General features: G+C 39.1%; 1 protein-coding gene across 1 annotated transcript in view; it reads right to left on the bottom strand.

Annotated features, from left to right (window-relative positions):
* IGF2BP3 (insulin like growth factor 2 mRNA binding protein 3) overlaps positions 1 to 25,630 on the bottom strand; it is a 177,346-nt gene that overhangs the window by 139,699 nt on the left and 12,017 nt on the right. Inside the window, exon 4 of the mRNA XM_075922211.1 lies at positions 6,520 to 6,568. Coding sequence (XP_075778326.1) covers positions 6,520 to 6,568 — 49 coding nt within the window. The remainder of the gene's footprint in view (positions 1 to 6,519; positions 6,569 to 25,630) is intronic.

Genomic DNA, 25,630 nt, shown 5'->3' with positions numbered 1-25,630 from the left:
CCTGAATTTGGGCAGATTGCGGCCTCAAACAATGTAACGCCATTACATTCAGACAATAAAGAGACATGACCTTCATTTAAGCCATTTTCAAGTGTTTGCCTAAATGCATAAATTCATAGAGCCTTCTTCCAAATCTCCCTAGCACAAAACCAATTACACAACTCCAGTGACCTGCATGTAAACAATTAAGTTTGTGTGTTTTTAGGCGTATGGAGGTGTATGGGAAAGGACATCTAAGTCCAATGGGCCCTGATCCTTGACGGGTCTAGGTATCACCGCAATACAACTTACCAACAGCCAACTACAAGACGCCAGTGTACTACACGAGTACACTAACCATTCAATACAGCAGTACACTGGACTGGGTTTCCTCATGTAAAATGCAGCCCTATTTTTAAAATCCCTCAGGATTCCTTCCTTTCAAGGGAGCTGAAAAAAGACTTTAGTACAGAAAACAATATAGGGTAATAACCTCCTTAAAACAACTTTGTTACAAACAGACCAATTCACACACTAATATTAATTTTTTACCTTGTAACTTCATTTCTCCAAGTCCCTCTATGCCACTGCAAGCAGTCGATTGAGTTCTCTCACCAGCTTATGGAGATAGGAAAAAGCAAAGATTTTGTATATTGTCACCTTCTTTCTACAAGGGCTGACTGGTTAGAAACTTCACCAGCAATATATTTTCATGTTAAAATAACCCTAAGAACTAAAACAGCCCCAACTCTACCAATGCAACATATGCACGGTAAAATAAATAGATTAGCACAGAACAACTGTGAGAAGAAAAAATAATAGGTAAAACGGATCCATTTTCCATTATGCCAGCTCAAAGAACAGGTACTTGAATAGCAATGACCATCTTCATCAGAAACAATGGATACTTGTGGCCCACAGCATACAGGGCTACCTACAGAAAAAAAGTCATGCAAAGACTTGCCCTTATGAAGACAAAGGAGTTTAAAATAAGGGTGGGAAACCTTAAGCCCAAGGGACCAGATGCAGCCCCTGGCTTGCCTGGTTCTGCCCCCTGAGGTTCAGGGTTCTCCTTCAGCATTAGGGAGCCCGTGCTGGTGCTCCAACACGCCTCCAGCTTCTCACTTATGTGCGGCCCCAACTGATTTTTCTATTGGTCAGCAGCCTGATTCAAAAAGCGTTCCCCAACCCTGGTTTAAAGTCTTCTTACTCTCCTCTCCAAGCAAGTGGCCACAAGAAAAGCAGTTTCAAGTGTAACAAATCCAAAACCCTTTCAACAGAACTCAAAGGGCGCTCTTGGCAAGGGCTTTTAGCACTAGGTTGGCTCCCATGGACTACAATAATCTAAAGCGAAGGCTTAGCCCTATCTTCTTCTACTATTTAAAAAATTTACCTTAATGAGACCCAAAAAGTGACCTCCCTCATGACACAGGGATATTGTCGTCAGATCTAAACAGACTGCAGTGACAGGGAGGTTAATCAAGAGAAACAATGATTGCTTACTACATGGCAATTGAGAACCACTCTGCAACGTACAAGCTTTGCACAAAGGTAGGGCAAGTTCAGTCCCATAAAAAAAGCTTCTAGCAAGCACTGAAAAGGAGCATATTGGCCATTAATGATATAGAACACATAATAGACATGTTCTGGAAATACCTCTAGGCTATGTCTACACTATAAGGTTTTTGAGCAAAAACAGTTGTTTTTGTGCAAACACCAGCAGAGTGTCCACACCTCAAGCGTGTTTTTGTGCAAGAAGATCGACAGAACAGAGGGCTTTTGCTGGTAGAGTTATTCCTCTCCCCACGAGGAATAACTCCTTTTTGTGCTACAGCTCTTGCGCAAACAGGCAAGTGTGGACGCTACAGAGGGGTTTTTGTGCAAAACACCCCTATTGGAAAAAGCACAGGTGTTCTGATGGCCATTCAGTGAATGCCCATCAGAGCTTTCTTGCGCTAGAATGCCTATGCAGTGTAAACACTCTTTTGTGCAAAAGCACATCACTTGTGCAATGTGCTCTGAGGTCTGGATGCACTTTTGCACAAGAAGTTTTTGCACAAGAACTCTTCCGCAAAAGGTTTCTTGCGCAATAACCCTGCAGTGTAGACAAAGCCTTCAAGTATCTCTCCTGCATGCTTCTGCTTCTACACACACACAGCCAGACAGACACGGAGGATTTCGGCGTCTCAACATGTGAATAAGAGATGTTAAATAGGCAGGGTTTAAAGTCACTGGACATTCAGGGCTTGTCTTCACATATAGCACTACAATTAGGGAACATGCTCATATGCTTGTCAATGGGAGAGCTTCTTCCTGGTCATAGTTAATCCACCTCCCTGTGAAACAGATTCTATGACAAGAGAAGAAGCTCTTCCTTAGACCAAAGGCTGTCTACAACCAGTATTACCCCTCCCCTCCCATGGACCTCCCTTGTCCAGCATCCTTGGGACCTGACCAGTCCCAAACAAGGAGATTTGCTAGAACAGGGGAGGACCCTCCCAACACGGCCTGTGCTGTCCTGCTACTTCCCAGTAAGGATCTAGCCTAGCCCTGCTCCTTCCTGCCCAGCTACTGCTGCTGCTGAAGTCAGAGCTCCACAGCCAGGGATAGAGGTCCCTGGCTGCCACTGGGGCCAGAGCTCCGCAGCTGCTGTCCCCCAACTCCATGGTTGCTGCTACTGCTACCACGAGCTCCATGGCCAGGGCCACAGCTCTTTGCCTGCTGCTGTGGGCCCTTAAGCTCTGCAGCCGGGCCCAGAATTCCGCTGCTGCCTAGCTGCAGAGCCCAGAACTCCCTCTGCGCCACCCTCCCCTTTACACCCTGGCTCCCAGCTGAGTCTTCACACACACACACACACCCCGCTACGTGGCACAACCTCCCTATACCTGGGCTCCCTGGTCCAAGAACATCTGTGGTCCTACAGAGAGACCCAGTTCAGGGAGGTACAACTTGTAATTTCATTGCTCAGCTATGTATATTTTTAACATCCCTGGGTGATGAAGTTATACAGATATTAGTTCGTTATGTAGATCTGGCCTTAGGAACCTTTTGGGAAGATGCAACCCATACAGAAAGCAGCTCACCTTAACTGAAATGCACCCAAAATGCCCTCATAGAACAGTTACAAACATTTTGGGGTATCAAGTATACTAGAAGTTGAGGGAAAAAGAGGAAAGATATCTATCAGTGATGTTAGAAATATCGACGGTAATGGGACCAACTGGTGCCTAACCAGAGAATTTGTTGAACCGCGGGAGGTTAATATTCTCCAGCAGCATTACCACACTTTCACTGTTTACTGGGCTCTTAGTAGACATTTGAGATAAATTAGAGCTAAGTAACAGCACAGAACACAGAGAGCCAGGACTGGTGGCTGTAAACACACTTTATGAGACCACAGGAAACTTGGCCACATCCATGGTAAGTGGACATCTAGCTAACTAAAATCATGTCAGACCATGGATGTTGCTGGACCAGAGTGGTTCAACATCTATCTTTTTCCAGAATCAGAGATCAATGAATAGATGGAGGTACATAAAAGCATTTCAAGGAACTGGACACAACCAGCATGACAAAGTTCAGAAATCGGGGAAAAGTTTTGACACTGAAAAATGACAATACTGACACCACCTTCTACTTAGTAAGTATTACCAACAACAACAACAACAACAACAAGCTACTAAAAAACCTCAGAACACTGACACACATTCAAAGCCAAAAACCCTACCTTCCCTCCCAGGCAGAGTTTTTACCCTCAAAATAGCAGTGTCAGAGAATCCATAAAGTCCATTAGAACAAAGGTGAGCAATAATTTTTAAGATGTTGGCAAGTGGCCAAGAGCTGCACTTTTCTGTGGAGGGTTGTAGGGTCTGGGATAGAAGTTGAGTGCAGAATAGGGCTGTAAAATCCTGTTTAATTAGTTAACTGGTTAAAAGGGAAGCAGGTGGGGAGGCCACTCCAGCCCTGCTGGCCCCAGCCCCCACCATTTAACGGGTAACTGGAACCGGTAAGCATTACCCAGTAACCTGTCACATCCCTAGTGCAGAAGGGAGCTCAGGGTACAGGACTGAGGTGCAGGAGAGGATGTGAGGTCTGAGAAGGAGTTTGGGTGAAGGAGAGGGTTGGAACATGGGGCAGGGGATTAGACTGCAGGACCTGGGTCCACGAGAGGATTCTGGCTCAAGGGAAGGATGCAGGATGCGGTGCAGTGTCAGGGAGGGAGCTGCAACGCAGGGAGGAGCGAGAGCGGGTTCCACAGAGGGTTCAGCTGGTGATCTGAGGCAGGGAGTTAGCATGTCGGAGGGGGTGGGGTGCCAAAGGCAGGCTCTGGCCGAGAGGTGTTAAACACTGGTGGCTTCAGGTGAGCAGCCCAATGGTACCATAGCCCCAGACTGCTCAAAGCAGCTGGCTGCTCCGTGTGACTCTCTACACCATATGCGGGAATAAGGAGGGAGGGGACTTTGTGCACTACCCTACCATCGCAGCTCCCATCAGCCCACCCCTGCACTAGTGAATTCACTGTTGCTAATGCCTTTAAATGGAAAGCCGTCACCACAATGATAGAGGTAGTATAACACACGAAGGTACCCAGATGGCTACTGGCAGAAACAGAGGAGCGACCTATGATGGATATTCTGATTCACAGATTTCATGGCCGGAAAGGACCATTGCAATCATCTTCTATAGTCTGACCTCCTGCATTAACATAGGCCACAGAGCTTCCCCAAAGTAATTCCTCGAGCATCTCTTTTACAATAACAAGCAATCTTGATCGGGGTGCTGGAACTATTTGTATTGCGGGAATGGTAAGACCCATTAAACAAAACTGCAATCCGTATTTATGATGGAAACCTCTTCAAGTCAGGTGGTGCAGCAGCACCCCCAGCGTCTCTAGTTCTGGCACCTGTGATTTTGATTCTAAAGTGGACAGTAATGGAAAATCTCTCTTGACCTTTGGTAAGTTGTTCATATTGTTAATTACTCACTGTTAAAAACTTACATCTTATTTCCCGTTTGAATTTGTCTAGCTTCAACTTCTAGCCAATGCAGTATGTCAAAGCTTCTCTCTCTGCTAAACTGACGAGCCCATTTTTATTGGGTATCTGTTCCCCCCAAGTCATCCCATAGCCTTCTCTTTCTTAAAATAAATGCTTCAAGCTCTTAGAGTCTATCACTGTCCTGCAGATTCTCCAATCCTTAAATCTCAGTTCTTCTCTGAAACTTCTCCAATTTTTCAACACTAGCCTTGGACTCCAGTGTTCCAGCAGCAGCAAAATCAGTGCCAAATACAAAGATAATATAACCTCCCTATTCCTACACAAGATTCCTGTTTGTCCACCTATAGATCACGTGACCTCTTCTAGCAGATCAAGTTCAGTTGATATCTATTACAAGCCTCAAATCTTCGAGAGAACACCCCATCTTGTTCATAGACACGTACATTTATGTTTAGCTGTATTAAACTCCATATTTGTTTGCATCCAGTCTCCCAAGAGATCCAGATTGCTCTGTATCAGTGCCCTATCCTCCTTGTTATTTACTACGCCCTCAGTTTGAGTTGATTTGTCTGCAAATCTTATCAGTGGATAATGACACGTTTTAAAATCAAAATGTTGGGCCATATTTTATTTTGCAACTTCCAGATTTGACAATGAAAACCAGAAGGAGGGGTTAGGTGAACAGGGCTGTGTTGATCACACACACAAAGCACTAAGTGTGGAACCTGAACTGGAGAGAGCTGTGTTTGCATTCTTCTAATCCAGGGCAAAACCTAGTATATGTTTTGTAGATGAAGTAGCTGCAGAGACACAACCCAACAGGCCTGGTCAACCTGCTTCATCAGATGAAGACGTTATAAATACTATTCTTTCTACCCCCATGTCTCCATTTGCTTGCATGACGACTTACTACAGTTTCCTACAAAACAAAAAAAAAGTAAGTGTTTCTCAAGTATCCCTCTGTCCTAGATTAGCTGATGGGTATCTCCTCAGGACAACCTATTGTAAAACGTTATCCATTGGCATCATATGCAATTATTATGGAAATGGATTGGTGACAGGGTGAATGTTTTAATTGTATTAGAAAACTACAGTTCCCATTTGTAGAATTACCATAATGATGCTACTGATGGAAAAGAAAAAAAATATTTGAAAGACAAAGACCTAATATTGAAGTTTTGCTATTAAAAGGTTTTTACCAAAGTATTTAAATCTAAACTTTCATAAGATTACTGAATTCCTATACCAGAAAATACTGGAACAGACAAACCTTCAGTCAAGGAGACAATCAGGAAGTCTGCATGCATCTAAGAATCTATTTCAACATTTTTTATGTTAACTCAGAGAGAAGAAATGAACGCAGTTATCTGAACTGCTTAGAAGGCACTATTGTTCACACTTTCAAAAGATTTCCCCTCCCCCCCCCAAAAACAAAATGCAGCATGTATGAAGCCAACGAAGGATGGGGGAAGGGATGAAGTCATATGGAGAAGAGAAAAAGCTTTTGATACGGATGTCTTAATTTAAAAATGTGAATTCATACCTCCCATTGCAAGTGAGGTGGGATGTTTCTGATTTGAAGTTTTCGACTCCTGCAGACAAATTAAAGAAAATAGTTAACAGAAAAATATTAACAGCAAAAAAATGTACATTTAAGCATATTTTCTAACAAATTAGGCAGAACCAGATCCACAAAACTCAAAGGCAAAACAATTAAGAACAAAGGGAGGAAATTTGATCAAAACCCTATTAAGTCCAAACTGTTACAGTAATACTTGTTTTACATTTGGCAGCTATGATATTTCATAGAAACATGTAGTGGAAAGCTATTTTCATTTAAACCTCTCAAGACACACAAGTATCTAGCTCTCTATACACAAAAGCATAGACAAAAATACTAGTTTGTCACCCCTCACTCTTTTTGAGAATTTTTTTTTTAAATACCAGGACACTTTCAAGAAGAAATTTCAAATATTTACTGTATTGTACAGCCTCTGCAAAAAACACACAGAATAAATAGGTTTGGTTTGAGATTTAAAGACTTGCCTAATTGATCACATTTTAACACCTGAATTCCTGACTTTTTTTGCTTCCACAGTAGAAATCAACAAATTAGTTAATTATATTTTCATTTCAAATGGATCTTAGTTTTCAGTCAAAATATTTAGTTTTTAGAACAATAGTGAAGTCCAGTGATATTCTGACTAGATTCACAGCCAAATCCTTTGTCTCCTTCCTTCCCCCAAAGCAAGAGAACAAATAAATGCCAGAGATGCCACATAGCCCCTGGGATTCTTAAGAATGTGTGTAGATTTAACACAGTGCTAGCTGTACTCAGGTAGTGTGTGTGTGCATGTGTAAGCTAGCATTGTAAAAAAAATATTACTACATTTGATAACACTGTACTATAAAAAGTATCACTTAGTCTCACTCTATATCCCTCACGAGCTTTAAGTCTTAGGTGGCTAAAAATAGCTGAAGAAACTTTGTCTCAGAATACACAATATAGTTGGTTGAAGCACATACAATTTTGCTTTTTCAATGCTTTAAAAGTTCAAAGTTTATTTATGAAGAATGTGATCAGTGTAAAAACTGTATGGTTTTGCAAAAAAGTAACAATTAAAACAGACTGGCAAGTAGTGTATTATGATGAACAGACTTGCTTAACAATAGCATGGAAGGCATTCTTTTTCTCTGTGACCATTTCTGCTAGAATGGATTTCTCTCCCCCTCACCACTCCAGGCTAGTTTTTGCATCTTGAAATACTGAGTCTAAAAAGGACTTTTGTCTTAAACCAAACTCCAGTTGTATCCTTAGCATGTTTGGTGTATGAACATTCTCCTCAGTAGCTAATTCCTAGCCCCAGTATTCTAGCTGTACAGCTCACTTCCATATAAACCATTTCTGATAGGCAATTAAATTGACTAACATAGCAGCTATCATCTCAAAAGTTAATGGAGAAGATGAATAGATACCTACTGCAATGTAGTTGTATAAGGATTTTATATATGCCAACTTTCTTAACTAGGTCAACACACATTTGATCACTTCATGGTGGAGCTCACAATCAAGTGGACAAAATAAAAGTGGTCTTCAGTAAAATAAGTGAATTAAAAAATAAATCAGACTCCTGAATTTAGAAATATTGGAAATTAAAAAAATCTACTGGCAATAGTCTGGAGCTACTTTAGCCCAAGGAGCAATGTGAAAAGTATGAATCTTTTTGGAACATCTTTGCAAACTGGCAACTTTCACGTTAAAGGCTTTTCATTAAGAGATTAAAAAGTCCACATTTGTCCTATCCTGTCCTGCATTCTCAAACTATTCTCTCAGTCATCACCCCAACTTTAAAACTCAATGAATGTATATTTACAGTCAAGTCTGTAATCACAGTATGAAGCATTAGAACATTTCAAGGTAAAGTACCAGTCTAAATGCCATTCAGTGTGGTTCAAAGTATGTTATTATAATCTTGCTCATTTGTAGATTCCAATTAAAATTCACTAAAGTGTTCTAAGTGAGTGTCACCACTTGCAACAAAAGGATCTAAATGTACTGACAAGACACACCACATGCTATCAACAGGCTTAACTGAAAGAGCTCAACACCAGATAAAAAACTAGGCAATAATTATGAATGCATATCAGCTGCTGAATTTCATGTCCCCAATTCCCTTCTCCTATTTCATCTAGCAAGAAAATCGTGTTTCTTCAATTTCATCTCAAAGCACAAGACACATAATAAAACTCATTTTCTCTCTTTATTCATGACCTCTTGTACCAAGTCTCAATTTTTAAAGTGACTAGAGACAAAAAAAGTTGACTTATTAGCACATAGATATAAGCATTTTAAAAAAAAGACATTAGAAAATGACTAGATCCCCTATAATTTGTGGGAATGCCAAAAATGCTTTTACATCATCTAGCTTTTCTTCCCAAATCACAAAAATATAAGTACAAAGGTCAGGGTGGGGGAATCCTTTCCGATTACTGTTTTGTAGTAGATGCAATTAGAACACAGAAATTTCAGTCCAAACCCAGAGCCATCAAGAGCTAACGTGACAGAAAAGACGCAGACACTTTCTACTACAATGTAGAAAGAGTGCAAAGATTATTTCTTTTAAGTAAAAACATCTGAGGCTTTTTACCAAAAAGCAATATGGAAAAAAAAGTGGGAGAGCAATGCTTTATCATGCCTTATAGCAGCTCATGAGGGATCAAGAATGTACACCCATGATGAATGCCTGATGCCCTAGGCTGTTCATATTTGGACAGGATAGCACCTACCACCGCTGTTGTACTTTAATATCGTACAACTGGTCATGCCAATAAAATATTACTTAATTACATTAATCAGATCTGCATACACATACCCAAGCAGGATCACCATGAAACTTTACTTCAGTAACATCTGAGAAAGCAGCATGAATTATATTACATGCAAAATCTGTTAATACTGTACATAGTAAGGGACAATTCCCAATTACTGATTTTAGCTTTTATGAGAGCAGGATTCTATTCTTAGAAAATATGCACTTAGAGTGTATAATATGTGGAATAGGGAAGTAATATCCCATTTAATTTGTTAACTTGGTAAACATGTTAAACAGGTTAAGGGATCAAAGATGGGAGAGCCTAAGGATGTTAAATTTAGATCAATCAACTAATTGAATAGTCGATGCAATTTGCATCAACTATTTGATTAGTCAATAAAGGCCCCTCTGCCTTTGAAATGTAGCAAGAGCCCTGCTGGTTCTTGCTACATTTCAAAGGCAGAAGCACCATGGCAAACACAGGGCCAGCAGGGGACTCAAGCAGTTTGCCATGCTCCCTGCTTTTGAAATGTACAAGAGCTGCCCCCCTCCCGCTTTGAAATGTACAAAGCATGCACAGAGCAAGCAGCTGGTCTATGCCCATGTTTGCTTCTGAAATATGCAAGAGCTCTGGGCGGGGCTCTTGTACATTTCAAAAGCAACCAGTGCAGGGCATTGCAGACTCAAGCAGTCCCCCGCTGGCCCCATGCGCTTTACTTTTGAAATATAGCAAGAGTCCTGCTCTTGCTACATTTCAAAGGCAGAAGCACCACCACTTTCCCTCTGTACCCCTGCTCCCCCCGGAGACAGTGCTGGGGGGAGCCAGCTTTTAAGCCAGTCCCTTCCAAGCACCGGCTCCTGTTCCCCACCTTGCTGCCTCTCTTCAATAGAGGCAGCAGGGGGAGAGGGGGAAGTGACTAGTCAAGTCAACTATCCAATAAGCATATGCTTATCGGATAGTCGACTAATCACTTTGCATCCTTACTCCAGCCCCCACCAGTTAACAGGAACTGGAAAGCATCACTCATTAAGGTTGATGTTTACCAGTAAACCTGTCACATCCCTAGTGTGCAATTCCCATTTAAAAAAAGATGCCTCAATCCTGGGAGGATGGAAATCTAAACCTCATTCCAGAGACACTGTCTATTTCACTAACTGTTAGCTCATGAAAATCCACACCTTCTAACTGCTACTGCTCTCTTTGGCAATGTATAGCATGCTAGGCTTAATACTACAATGTGATTGTGCTCTTTGGTCTTGCTCAATTACTTTTGTTATGTTTATTAATAATTTATAAAAATTAGGCCAATTGCAAGTCACCCATAACTTAAAGAAATGACACTAAGGTTTTGCTTATTGAATGAAATTTTTGCTGATAACCTGACATTAAGAGTGCATGAGCATCTTAATAGAGCTTTAAGAATCAATGTAGTCAGTGTGACCAATTTTCTCTTGTTCACTTGAGTTACATATTTATTGCAATCTGATTGTATGAATCTGATTCTAAATAATGTTCAGTTACTTTTCAAAAGTTAGACATATGTAAACTGCCTTCATTTCTCTCTCTCAAAATACACACAACAGCCCTCTACTGGACAAGATGAAATATATATGTATTTTACTTCCTGCACTAGACTTGCTCTAAAACTGCAGCTGAAGAAAAGAGGAGGATAACTTTTAATAGTTTTATTTCAATTGTACTTTCGGTGCAGAGTTGGAAACTGGATCCAAATACAAAGATCAATGGTGAGTTGAAGAAGGTTTTTAACAGATTTATCCTGCGCCCACATCAATTTTATATGCTTACCCAGATTTCACTGTGCTCAGACAGAAAATTGCACTTCATTTCTTTAAAGGAGTGCAATACAGATTACTAAATTTATAAAGCTATTTTTCTATAGCTTAGAACAAACTCATGAATGAGAGTATATTCAAAACATGTTTTGTGACCCCACAGTGCTTGTGGCCAAGGAGAATTCTATAGGTTTAGGGTAGCACTAAGAGATTGGCAAGGAAAGGAAATACCAAAATGATTGGCTTTTATCATTTCTCAAGAACTAATTGTGTGGTGAAGGTGCTCAAACTCTGGTCATGCACAGCTTTCTATCTTAAATAAAATTCCAGCATTCTCATTCCTGTATGATGAAATGAGTAGTATCTGGCCAAAACAAGTTCACAGAATTTTTTTTTCCAGAGGAAGGGGAGAAGGGAAGATTAAGATGTTGATGTGCAAATGTGTTTACAGGGAATACCAAAAACATATCCATCTTTTGCTCAGGATTCCTAATCTTTATATCCAGCATTTTATAGCAACTAAAAAAAGACTGTGCTATATACTGCTATTGTCCACATAGCTTTTTACAAACCCCTTCCACCAAAAAGCGATGAATTCACTATCCCAAAGAGTTTGTATCTGAACTGTTTTGTAAATTATGTTGTGTGTTTGTAGCTATAGTACAGTGCTCATCTACTCAATCTGATCAACAGCCATACAGAATAAGAATACACAAAATGGTTTTCACATAGGACAGAAATCACTTCATACATTTGAAAGGGTCACAAATAGTCACAGAAGGCTAGACTATCTACACTTTTACTTCAACTCACCTGCAACAGCTTCAGCTTCAAACAAAGCTGAAAATAAGTCATCTTGATTTATACAGGTAAGAACTTTGTGAAGAATGCAAAGATATTTCATTTCAGATATGCTTACTTAGAACTGGTAAATGGCAACCTCCCATGTCTTCATATGCTGACTAATGACTTAAATTGAACTTGGTAAAAGACAATGAATAACGGTATTTTAAAATGTAAAGTTGAGATTTGTTACAAATAGCATGTGGTGTAATGATGGACTGAAGTAGATAAAAAGCTACCCAGATATTCAAACTGGATTCTCCAGACACAATGATTGTCAAGCTAACCACTCACCTACCCATATAGCAAATTCCTGTCAACGAATCAGATTTCAAATGATTTTGCTGCTTTCAGGTTGCTGCTTTCAGGAAAAACATATTTATTTTATTATTTATTACACCTGCTGTTTAATCCTAAAACAAAAAACTGCATTAATAACCATTTTAATTCACTCTGTAGAGTTCTTTTAAAGGCTACTCATTACAGCACCTATGCTTTGCCCATGATCATTTCAGCCACTATGACAGATTTACTCCTGATTGAGAGGGAGAATCAGGGCCACATTCAGCAGTTACAAAAATTAGTTATTCACAAGAACACACGATATTTTCTGTGTAGCAAATATAAAGTGGTCACACCAAACACTAACCAATGTAGCATCACAATGTGGGAAGAGAGGGTTTAAGCTAGCAAAGGAATAACTAACGTTCATTACAGTCAACTTGTTTGCCAGTTAAGTTGAGTAAGTGATTTTGAGAGACTGGAACGATTTAAAAAAAAAAAAAAAAGGATTAAATTTTAACCAGATAAGAAACACACAAGAAACAAAATCATTTTAACAAAGACATTGAATAAATACTCTGATTTTAAGTCACCTATGAGATCCAAATAAAATTATGGCCATAGTAGTTCATTTGCTCTTAATGAGAAATTCTGAGGGGAAAAAATATTTTAAAAACCAAATTTTGTTTTCATCTCTCTTTGCTAAAAGGAGAATTACACTGGGTAGCTTTTAAAAATACACACACTTGAGATTGTTACCCTGGAAACTATGTTTAGAGTTGACAAATGGCTAGTGAAGTTTTCACATTATTTCTATAAAAAGCTAAGCAAATTCTAATGCATTCTAAAGAAACACACATTAAGAGGAATAACTACCATATTTTACCTTAATTTGGGCCGTAAGCTTGTAAAACCAACCAACATGCTTGCTAGAAGAGGAAATACTGGGGAACAGGCTTCTAATACTTAAGCTGCCTACATTATACTATTACTAGTATTTCAGATGAAGATTTTTTTCCTGAAACAATTAAGTATTTCCCCTCAAAATGCTAGATGAACAAGTTTAATCAAACTGCCCAAAGAGAGATAGTTGCTAAGTATAAATAGCTTATATCAAAATACAGATACACCATTTTATTTTTATTTTACTGTAGAAGACAACCTTGAACTGCAAATCCTACTGCTGCAATTCAGGCTAATATTATCACTCTCACAAATGGAGGCCTACAAAACAAGCTGTGTTACACACACAGATGGCACACTTCTGCACCCCACCCTACCCCCTGTTTAACACCCTTCCATGCATCACTATATGCAGAACAGGAAGGGTTTTAAATTTTCAACAAAGGGAAATCATTAAAAATGCAAAGCATGCAAGATTTAAATTGGAGGATCTGATTCTTATCTCAGGCTTATGTCTACACTGGAAAGAGCTGGCAACAAAAGTGCTGTCTACATTCATAAGTTGCCAAAAAGAAAGTCACCAAATCATGTTTACACTGCCACCCTCCTTCAACATATCATGGCCACACGGTTAACACCCATCGACAGAAAGAATACAACAACGTGGGTAAGCATCCCACAGTGCCTGGCACCACCTTCAGTCACTGAGTACTGGGGGAATGTGCCATGTAACACTAGGCATTTTGGGAATGTGTAAAACATGCTCTCAGCCACCTATTTGCTCCCCAGTCCTCCAAGGGCTTCCAGGTTACTTGTGCACCATTCCAGCGTCAGCCCTTGCTGCACACTCCATCTGTGAGAGATGGAGAGTGAGGCTGTGAGAAATCACGGGTTCCAGACTTCTCTCCCATATTGTGTTCAGTGCGTTCAGGACGTCATACACTGCAGCAGAGGTACTTAAGCACTGAGTACCAGAGGAAGTAGTCTTGGATGCAGATGACAATGTGAGAGCCTCTAGGTTAAGTCCTGTTTCTGACTGTGCTACAGGAAGTATCCACAGGTTCCTTGGCTGTGGACATAGGGCCCCCACCCAGGACTGAGTCTAGTTGATCAAAGCAGCACGTTTTGGGTGAGCCACCAGACCGCTGTTTGCCTCCTTTACCTTCTCCTATGCCTGCTGGAGTTCCTTGATCCTGGCACTGCATCGTTCAGGTTGCACCTCCCTAAACCGGGACACTCTCGTCCGTCCGGCAACTGCACCATGGATGTTGTTGAATGAGAGAGTTCTTGGACAGGAGGGCAAGCAGCTGAAAGCCCCAGGCAAGGTAAAGCTGGTGGTAGCAAGGTGGGGCAGAACAACTTGTGCATGCTGACCCAGCATTGAGGTTGTGCTGTGGCAACCCGATGGCGGCTGCGTGCTGGCCCAGCAGTGGGGACAGAGCCATGGCAACCTGGCTGTGGCTGCCCCACAAGGGAAGCCTGTTTTGGGCTGTGGCAGCGGAGCTGGGGCCACAGCAGGTCGGCAGCCCAATTGGGGCCACATGCTGGCCAGCAGTGGGGCCACAGCTGAGTTATGCCAGGCCTGCTGGAGCCACGGTTATGGCAGCGAGTCCAGGGCAGCTGTATAGCCCAGCCAGCAGGAGACCTTCCCTGATCTAGCAAATTCCCTCATCTGGGACCGCTCAGATCCCGAGGGTGCTGAACTAGGGAGGTTCAACCTATAGAGTGTCTCGATCATACCGGTTCACATAAAGGGTCACACAAAGCTGTGCACCGATTCTTCATCCCATACACTGATAAAATTCAAAATCTCCTGGGTGCTCACTACACAATAAGCCAGACAGCAGGAAATGTATTTTAAAAGTTACCAGAGTTTACAGATGAGAATGGCGTATCTGTTTACATGGCTGCAGAGCAGCAGAGTGCAAAGCGCTGGCCAGAGTGACTCATCAGGCATTGTGGGAAACATTCTGGAGTTCAATGAACGTGACCAAAAAAAAAAAAAAAAAACACACTACTGTAGTACACAGTGCATGACTTAACAGTAGAGGGTGAGGGGAAGACACAGACAGACACAGACACACACACACACACACACACACACAAATATCAAACGGAGGTAGAAGTTTTTTGTCACCAAAACTGGGCATTTGGGGAGACTTTTGTCACGTTGCAATGTGAATGCTCTCCAGATTGTGTCACCAAGGGTACGTCTAGACTACATGCCTCTGGCGACAGAGGCATGTAGATTAGGCTACCCGACAGAGTAAAATGAAGCGGCGATTTAAATAATCGCCGCTTCATTTAAATTTACATGGCTGCCGCGTTGAGCCGACAAACAGCTGATCAGCTCTTTGTCGGCTCAGCGCGATAGTCTGGATGCTCCCCTGCCGACATCAAAGGGAGTTGTCGACAACCCAGGTATGCCTCATCCCAGGAGGCATACCTGGGTTGTCGACAACTCCCTTTCATGTCGGCAGGGGAGCGTCCAGACTATCGCGCTGAGCCGACAAAGAGCTGATCAGCTGTTTGTCGGCTCAACGCGGCAGCCATGTAAATTTAAATGAAGCGGCGATTATTTAAATCGCCGCTTCATTTTACTCTGTCGGGTAGCCTAATCTACATGCCTCTGTCGCCAGAGGCATGTAGTCTAGACGTACCCCAAGAAGGGTTTTATGGCAACAAAACTTGCCAGTATTGACAAGCCCTCAGACATGATGCATCATGTATCTCTCATTTTCCTTCTGCACATACAAACCTAACTACAGAGGCAGTTTTGGACAGATGTATACCTATATATGCAGCACTCAAGATGAAAATGTGGCCATTATGTTACCACCTGAAGAGACATTACCCCTCTTCTTTATGAGAGAGAGAGAGAGAGAGAGATCATTTCCCCCACACCTCAGATGTACACAATACCTAAATGTGTGTGGATCTCTATCAAAGACTTTAAGAATAACTATGAAGTACATGTATGGCTAAGGTTATATATCTCCATTCTTATGTCACAATTTACCAGTCACACTACTTGACCCTAGCAGAGAAATGTAGTTTCAGTGTAGATTTATATTAGAAGAGAGAAATCTTTGGGTGTGTGAAAGGCAACGCCTCTCTCATGCCTTCTGCTTTATAGACTAGATTTTTGAGGGTGGGAGTTGCTGGAATGCATGAAATGTAGAAGTTATTATTGATCAACTTGTTCAAAATAGCTCATAGTGGACACTCAAATCATAGGCCCTTTAAGAGTGCAGAGCAGTTGCGGGGAGGATGTGGTGTATGTGTGATAGTCGATACTACCCAATAAGCTCCTGCTTTATCAGGTAGCCGACTACTCATTCACATCCCTATTTAAACCAAGGCGATTTAAATCGCTAAAACAAAATGATTGATTTAAATCAAGTTTCCCCTTTATACTTCTTCACATATTTCTTCAGACAATAGTGCAAATCTGATTACTAAAATATGTTAATTCACACCTAAGGATAGCATTTTACAACATTTACACCAACATAAACTTGGTGTCAAGTTGCAGGTACAGCAGCAGTACATTAGGAATAGTAAGAACTCACACACACTTTTATTAAACAAATTCTTACATGTTACTAGGGATGTTAAATTGTGTTTAATGAGCTAATCAAGTAGTGGATGGAATTTATCAATAAGTGGGGAAATTGCAGAGCCACAGTGGGGTTAGCTCCCGGCCTTTGGAGCTAACCCTGCTGCAGCTCTGCCTTTTAAACATTGATGACTCTTAATACGTTTAGAAGGCAGAGGTGCAGCAGGGGGACTGGGCTGAGCTGGGAATCAGCTGAGTCCCCCTGCTGCACCTCTGCCTCCCCTGTCTCCTTCTGTGGAGACAAGGCTGGGGGGAGGGAGGAACTGGCTTTTAAGCCAGCTCTCCCCAGCACCAGCTCCTGTTCCCCCACTTTACTGCCTCTCCGATAGAGGCAACAAGTGTGGGGGGCAAGCAACTAGTCAAGTAATGACTCAACTACCCAATGAGACTATTCGAATAGTCACTTACATCCCTAAATGTTACATGTTTCGCACTTGCAATTGCAGCAGTCTCCTGAGTTGCTAGCTCATGGCTGTCCTTATAATTTTCAAATTTTATTATCTCTGATCCAAGTCCTCAGAACACTAAATATACGGTATCCTTAAAACTTCTACAACTTGCTCTCATCTTCCCACTTCCACTGTCATTTTGATGCAGATATGATTCCAAGTTATCAAAACAAGCTAAGACCGTGCTTAAAGTGTAATTAATTTTAGAACGAGTAGTCCTGTGGCATCTTAGAGACTAACAAACACATATAGTATCATGAGCTTTTGTGGGCAAAACCCACCTCAGATGAGCTTGAGTGGAAAAAGAGGAGGGCTAAGACCTATTGAAAACATATATACGATGGAGTTCCTTTTGGAAAGCTGGGTTATGCTGAAGTAAAATAGGGAATAAACTTATGCCATCACCATTATGGTCTGTGATGGAGAGAGAGGCTTGTCTCTCTCTATATATATTAAAAAAAGATTTTCCTGCTGTGCAACAGAATGACGTGATCAGGCTCTCTGGCCATGAAAGCCACAGTTAGTGGCAAATGGCAACTCTAGGTAGCTCTTACTGCAGCGTTCTGTATTGTATACTTGGGTGATAGATTCTAACCCTAGTTAACTAATTATACAAGCCATAAAGATCAACTAAGCTGATTTTTTTTTCTAGCAACATCCAACGTAACAAACAGCTTAGGAATTTACTTGTTAAATCTTATTTATTCTAAAAGGCACAGAGAGTCTTGAAGAATGAGGCACTGCAAAGTTGATCCAAATGGCTCTTCAGATATAGCCATATCATTTTCTCCCAATAAGAAGTTTTCCTTATGTTGTTTGATTCTTACAGCTAGGTCCTGCACCATCTTCTTGCACTGCTTACACTTGACATGTTTTCTTTTTATACCCAGAGAATGAATTTCTTCGAAATATTGCCAAATAGGGTTTCTTTTACACCCAGAAGTCATAACAGTTTTTCTGTGGCAAAAACGTGGGAGAATATAGGAAACTGTGTGTCTTCCTTTTTCTTTCCAGTTCACTCCAACGCTCCTTCCTATTCTGCCTCCATAAATGTCTATATATTGTCTCTGGTTGTAGACAATGTCTTACCTAACTCTGCTATACTTGATCCAAGTTCACCACCACATAAGCACAGAACAAAAACAATCCTATTCAGTCCGTATCGGCACGTTTCTCAGGAGACCAACAGAAATTGAGAGCCCAGAACTGTCAAGAAACAAGAGCTGGTAGTTAAGCTGGACAGACCAGAGGCATTAATTCATTTTTATGAGACTAAGTAGGGCTGGCATGTTTGTGATAAGATTGAATTGTAACTTACTTTTAAATGAGAAATTTTGTATTTTATTGATGATTTGAACAAAAAAATCCCATTTTAAAATCTTTTATCCAACCTGTACTCTACAGCTCACCCTTATTCCCATTCACTACACTTTCATAGAAGCTGCAAGTTTACTGAAAGTTACTGTTTCTCCCTGTTCCACCCCCACTCAAACAACAGCACCATTAAGCTCATTTTCTTGAGCCATTGTATTGAAATAATACAAGCATTTGCTACTTTTCCTCTCACTCCCCACCAACTAGTATCCGGATCACTGTAAGATATCCACCTAAAGAACCAAACACCTCCTTTTCCAAGCAGAAAGACACTTTCAAACATGTAAAAGAATAGTTTATGAATTATCTGAACAGCCTAGATGTCAAACTCCTTAAAAACAACACGTTAATCTTCTCTACCCTCTTCCTCCCCCTCCCCTTGTTTTTTTTTAAACACCAACATTGTTATTAACTCTTCTACTTCCTCCAATATTTGAGTGCCTACCAGTGCTGCTGATGTTGAGGATATCAGCGTTTCCATTACAAACCAGTTTTCACCAGTCAGCCATAAAAAACAGGTCCAAGCTGAAACTTGTGTATATAGAGTCTCTACTGGAAACAGTAGCCAGTTTGGAGGCATTTACAATATTCACTAGCAAGTTCTATTCTTTTTACACTACAAGAGGGAAAAAGAAGAGTCATCTAAGCATATATTAAAGCAATTTGTGGGCAAATACACGCACTAATGCCTGTAATTTTAAAAGTCTAACAGTTACTTCACATTCAGCTTCTAGCTAAAGGGCAGCACACATGCCATAACTTCTGGGAATATTTATGAAATAGATGTTTTGACTATGTCTAGTAGCTCCTCGTTGAAGTAAGCATGCATTGATCTAACTCATTGACAATAGTGGTAAAAACTGGCAAAAAAAAAAAAAAGAGGGAGGAGGAGAAGGAGAGATGATGTAGAGTTAACCCAGGAAGGATGAGTCACTGAACTGCCCCGAAGACTGCTGAACCATCAGTGAGTGCTTCTCTTCTAAGTATTACCAGATATATTCAAAAGTCATGAGATGAGCTTAAATACATTTGCCTTCTTGTTTTTTAACCCTTAAGGTTACATTTTCAAGGTTCTCTCCACAATTTTAAGGGCTAGAAACTTTTTTCAATGGAATCTTAAATTCACACAAGCCACAGGATGCCAGTATCCAAGGCTTTGAAAAAAACAGTACTGTGAGTCTTAGAGTAAAATCATGAAAATTGATTACACTCTGCTGATCTGTTCTTCAGGTTCCACAGCATAAAGTTAGCAAGTAAAGTTATCCTGATCTATCTCCTTTGCTAATACAAATTTGATTCAAACTTTTAGAGTTAGACCTTGAAATAAACAGGTCTATATAAAGTAGCACACTTGTCCCAAAACGCGCCCCCTCCCCCCACACACACAATTGTTCCGTAGTTGGAGGTTTGTTTTTATACATCAGTGATAGTCTGACTGAAACTTGGGAGCCACAAGCCACCTCTCAATGTGTGTGGGGCTGCAATTCTTTGCATCACATGACATTAAAACACTGATTTAATTATTAACTGACGAGGATGCTTTTAGTACATTAACCAATCATAATTAATAAAATAATATTTGATTACATCATGCTGTTTAAATATGAATATATAATACTTCAGTAAATGAGAGAATGAATTCATACTACTGAGGTTCTTTTAGTAATGCTGATAACTAATTTGGTTACAGAACCATTGCAGTTTGAGTATTACTGTTCTACACGCTTGTTTTCCTTTTCCAGAAGAAAAAAAAAATCTCTCACATCTTGCTATATGATGGACAGTAACAAAGAGGGAAAAATAAGACCCTGATACTGGAATGAGCCCCATGATGGAAGACCAGAGGACTCTACTTGACTATACAGAGTGTGGGAAAACACATAAGATAAACAAATCTTAGTGTTATAACAGAAGTTGGTGAACATTCAGGAAAGCTTAACTGTAAGTTGAAATTCACATTTGTGAGAGTACTGTGTTTACAATGGCAATTTGGAAAACGTGCAATTAATGCTATTTTTACCTCTGATACAGGAGAAAAGTTCTAATTTGATTAGGAAGCCCCCGATTCAGATTACTTTCTTTGACTAGATGATAAAAATCTGAACACTTTTAATGCTTGGAAGTATTGTTTTTAAACACGGAAGTATTACCCACAAAAAAAACTGAATGTATAAGAGCACTTAGTTCTTCAAACACTGTATTTAAAGTACTGTCACATGAATAATGACTATTTTAGGTTCTATCCATATCTAATCACCTCTGGCAACTGAAAGTTTTGACCAATGGAGACAAGCTGTGGAAGTGTAGTTGTATGGATACACCTTACACACATTATTTTTTAAATAAAAAACCTCCCTCTAACTACAAGAGTAACTTCATACTAATTTATGCTAGTGGTGCATTTTAAAATATACTATATTTGGACAATGATTTAATGGTTACACATTTGTACAGAAGTCACAGTTTAATATTTCTATACAATATTTTCTTTCTAGAAGAGATTAACTGTCTAAGCTATATTTGGTAGTAGTTAAATATCCCCCTGTCCTTCTCACCCATACTCTCTAACTTTCCAAGAAGAAAAAATAAACAATGATGTAGACTACTGTTAGATCTAGGACACTATACAGGAACAAGTCTAAGTAAATTTATACTTCACTTCTCCTGCAAAACAGAAGAGATTGCCTAGTAAACTTAACAGGAAGATTCCCATTATCAAGTTTGAGTTTTTTAAAACAAGTTTTACCCAGAGATTTATTTGCATTCAAACTATTCAGCACAGCAGAAAATTACGAATTCACACTAACCAGTAAGAGAACTATTTTATTTGCTACTTTACAAAATTCAGTAAGCAAATAATATTAAGACAAGCCAATGCATCATAAATGGTTCATATATTTTGGCAACTTTAGTTATTAGTTGATAATGCTTTAATAATTGTTCTGTAGATGTTAGTATTTCTACAATAATTTGCTAAATAGCTGTAAGAGGAAATAGCAACAGCTTATAGGGCCAAATTCAATTGTATCACCAAACTGAAATCTATTTTTAAATTAACTTAAATCATGTCTCTTTGCTACCTCCCAACTACAGAATACTTTCAAAAGGAGCATATAAAATTAAGCAAAAATAATAATTCTCTAGACTAAGTTTTAAATAGTAAATAGTTAAGGATTGCTTATCAAAAAACTACCTACAAGTTTTTAAAACAACAGTGTCATTTTTACCTTAAATGCCCATTAAATGTTTTTTCTGGTTAGAAACCTCACCTGGATTGTGTTTGAATTATGGGAAGGGCAGATTAACAACATTCTATTGGAATTAGTTCCATATCTATAATCCCTCTATTACTTAAAGAGTATGATTTAAAAAAAATTGCCTCCTTTTTCCTACAAAAAGGGGCAAAAGAACAAGAGCTTTCAGATTGGAAATAAACTCCCTATCATCTTAAAAATAGAGAATACACTCTCTTCTTCAGCAAGTTGACCAATATCTAACAATTTTGCACTTCTAAATATATGGAATACGTATAAAATCTTTATACAATAAGGCCTGGCCCCAACACAATATCTGGTATCAATGTTAACCTTTTGTATTAGACGTCCCTCAGCACATGGATGAGTGTTCCCTTCACATTTCTTTGTATCTGAACAAGTGATTTGTATCCACACGAGCTCATGATTCCATCTACATGTATTGTTAGTCTTTAAGGTGTTGCTAGAGCATTTGTTGTTTTTTTAAGTTTTCACACTTCATCATGTCAGTCGCTGACAAAGGGAAGCTATCAATCCAACTAGTAGACCAAATCTGGCCCCACTTAAGGCACATTGCATATAAGCCAAGGAGGAATCCCCGACACAACACGCTTTCCCTAAATAATTTATACCAGTACAACTCCTAGCATGGATGCATTTATACCAATATTAACTATTCCCCCTTCTTATAGGGGAATAAGATTTAATCAGTCTAAAAGAAGTAACACTTATCTGTGCCTACACTGTGGCAAGAAAGATGTGTCTTACTGCTTTAACTGCACTGGCACAAAAGTTGTGTTTAAATCATGTCCCCCAAATATATTTCTTTAAGGTAATACATAAGGTAGCTTACTTCAGTAAGCATGTAAAACTATTTTTAGAAATAGTATTTTTCAGATATGACAAAAGTTATTGTAACTTAGTGCTCTACTTTTTATGCTGCATTTTCATAAGCTTTGTTTATGCCACTGATTTAAACAATATTCTAACTCACAGACATTGTAAAGATGTTCACTGAAAATCTACATCAAGCCTTACAGAAAGTGTCACTAACATATGCCATTCCACTGGCAATAAGCTGAACTTATCACAAAAGTTTAATTCTGATATTTTAGTCGTACATCATTCTACATAATATTTAAGATGTCGCTCCAAAACATTATATATTACAGTAAGATTACATATATACAAATTATATAAGTGTGGTATTTTTTTTAAACGCACAAAAGCTGTGAATTTTATTTTACAAGGTAAAGATTTTCATCCATTGGCTTCACAAGACTAGGAAAAGTTACCATGGAGTTTAAAGAGTTACTTAGACAAAGATAATTTAAGCTCCAAACCATAAACTTTCAAACAAGCTATTTCTTTTTCTACTTGCCTGAAAACAAATGTTTTGAAGACATTATAACAAATAACTTTTAAAAGAACAGATACTGCACTGGTAAAAAAGTAAGGATTTTTCATGTTACAGTACAGCATAACCCTAGGACATGCATTCTACTGTACAATCAGAGAACCACACCAAAAGTTACCGTATGTTTCTACTATCCTGACAACTACGCTACTCAGAGGAATGATACATTTCTACCTGTGTTGCCCTCAAAGATAACATCAAAGGAACACTGAAATTGATCTTAGCTACCACATAGAGAAGATATAATTTCCAACAACACAATATAGTCTTGTCACATTATAATTTCAGTAGATCCATTATTAACAAAATGTGTTATTTCCATAGAAAGATGATAAACTGCTTACTTTCCATACCACAAGATACAATTCCACTCATCTTTCATGAGACAGAAATTTGCACAATAATGTAAATACAACACACTTAAAATCTTGACAATCAGCTGTTCACCCTAATACAAAAAAGTTAGGACCTAAATAAAATCAAGTGCCTTTTCAAACTATTAACTATGAAAAGGCAAGAGAGCACTAAAATACAGGATTACCCAAGATCATCATGAGGAATGCTATATTAGAATCTAATAACATTCAAAATCCAGACATGAGGCTATCGGTATTTACGAGGAGTTACTATCCAATTTTTACATTAGTTTGCATCATAAAAAATAACTAAATATTTATATTTACAGTATTTCAAAACAATGAATGCCTACTCATACCATGTACTGACAAGGCAATATCAATCAATCAAATTAGCAGTAATAAGAACTATAGTTTTCAACCTCAATACAGAGAAAGTGATCTCAAAATAAGTGGCTTAAAGAACAGAATTCATGTTATCTATAGAGTGTAAGTAAAGTGTATAGAACTGATGTTAAAGAAGGAAGATATAGGCAGGTCTTCTAATCAGTCCTTTAGAACTAGACAAGATTCTCCTTAACTAAATACATCAGAAGAGCTTTATCTACCTTAAGTTTAAATATTGCCTATGACAGGGCACTCATAGCAGACTTCAAAAAATTAGACGCCATTCTAAGCCATTTGTGTCTCACTAAATTTTCAGGATTGCAGGAACTTTATGCGCTGAAGCATCATTAAATTTTGGACAGCATCTTACATGCCCACCTTCCCTGAGGTCTCACCCAAAATTATAATGATCCAAGTCAGTTTTAGTCAACAAGTATCCTCATTGACACAGGACCCCGCACATGATTTCAAGCAACTCTCAACAGCTAATGAAAGTCAAAATAGCTTAATGTTAATTTCAATAGCCATTTTGAAAAGCTTCTACTCAAAACATAGCACTGGTATACAGCAGAAATTTGCCTGTAGTCCTGGTAGTAAAACAGACCTCTACTACTGATCATGCATTGAAAAGTAGCATCCCTGATGCTAAATTACTGTATTTAATCCCACGTGTGCAGCAGTATTAAGATGTGCAATAAATGAACTGTGTATATACAATGATGTAATGGGGAAGCAGGAACAAAAAACAATGTTCAAGAAAGATACTGGTCAGAGAGGAAGTCAAAGAAAAATAGAGTATATAAAAAACACATTTCTGTACTAAGCCACATGCATAAAGTTACCTTTACTAGTCAATATCTATGTAGTTAAAAGGGTCAACATACTAATCTTAGTTCTAGAACAGCTGCCATAATTATTATTTTGCCAAGCACTTTGCTGTTACTTATTCAACTGCTTTATGTTTGAAGCGTATCTTAGTAATACTGTCCCATGCAGATGACAATGGCTCAATTTTAGCGGTACTCTAACTGCAGACTCACATGCGTGCACACAAATTATACTAGAGGGCACTTTCCATTTCTGTACTTAATGCAAGGTTTGCAGAATGTTTCAACAGCAAAATAAACACTGCACCACAGTAGCCAAATACCACAACATAGATATTTAGACAAACTGAATATTGGTCAAACCCACCAAAAATGTTTGGGGGTTGTGTTTTGTTTTGTTTTGTTTTTGTTTTTTTTTTAAAGGCAGGTAGACTTATGCCAACAAGCACAAAATAGCCAATCTAAAATGAGATTATTGAGAAGTAAAGCAGAACTTTACAAATTTCCATCAATGGCTAAAAAGACTTCTGAGGATCACCAAATTTGGGTATTTGATGAGTAAATGAACCAGTAATACACACTTGTACTGTGTAATACTTCTGTATTTCAGAAAATTGTAGATTACTGTTGCTTTAATAATACTTAGTATACTAGTAAATGTTTGTTTTGTAAAAGTGAGACTTCACAATTTGAGATCTCTTTATATCACTCTGCTATTGACTCTTTGAGAAGCGGGATTCAACTCATCAGGAGTTGAGAGAATTATCAGTTTGGTAGACAAAACATAAATTAAGAAAATAATGCCATGATTTATTAAAAAGGCAACCAAAATGCTT

The sequence above is a fragment of the Pelodiscus sinensis genome, chromosome 2 (genome assembly GCF_049634645.1).
Source record: "Pelodiscus sinensis isolate JC-2024 chromosome 2, ASM4963464v1, whole genome shotgun sequence".
In the NCBI taxonomy this organism is placed as follows: Eukaryota; Metazoa; Chordata; order Testudines; family Trionychidae; genus Pelodiscus; species Pelodiscus sinensis.
The sequence above is the reverse complement of the archived record's forward strand: the minus strand, read 5'-3'. Positions and strand labels throughout refer to the sequence as shown.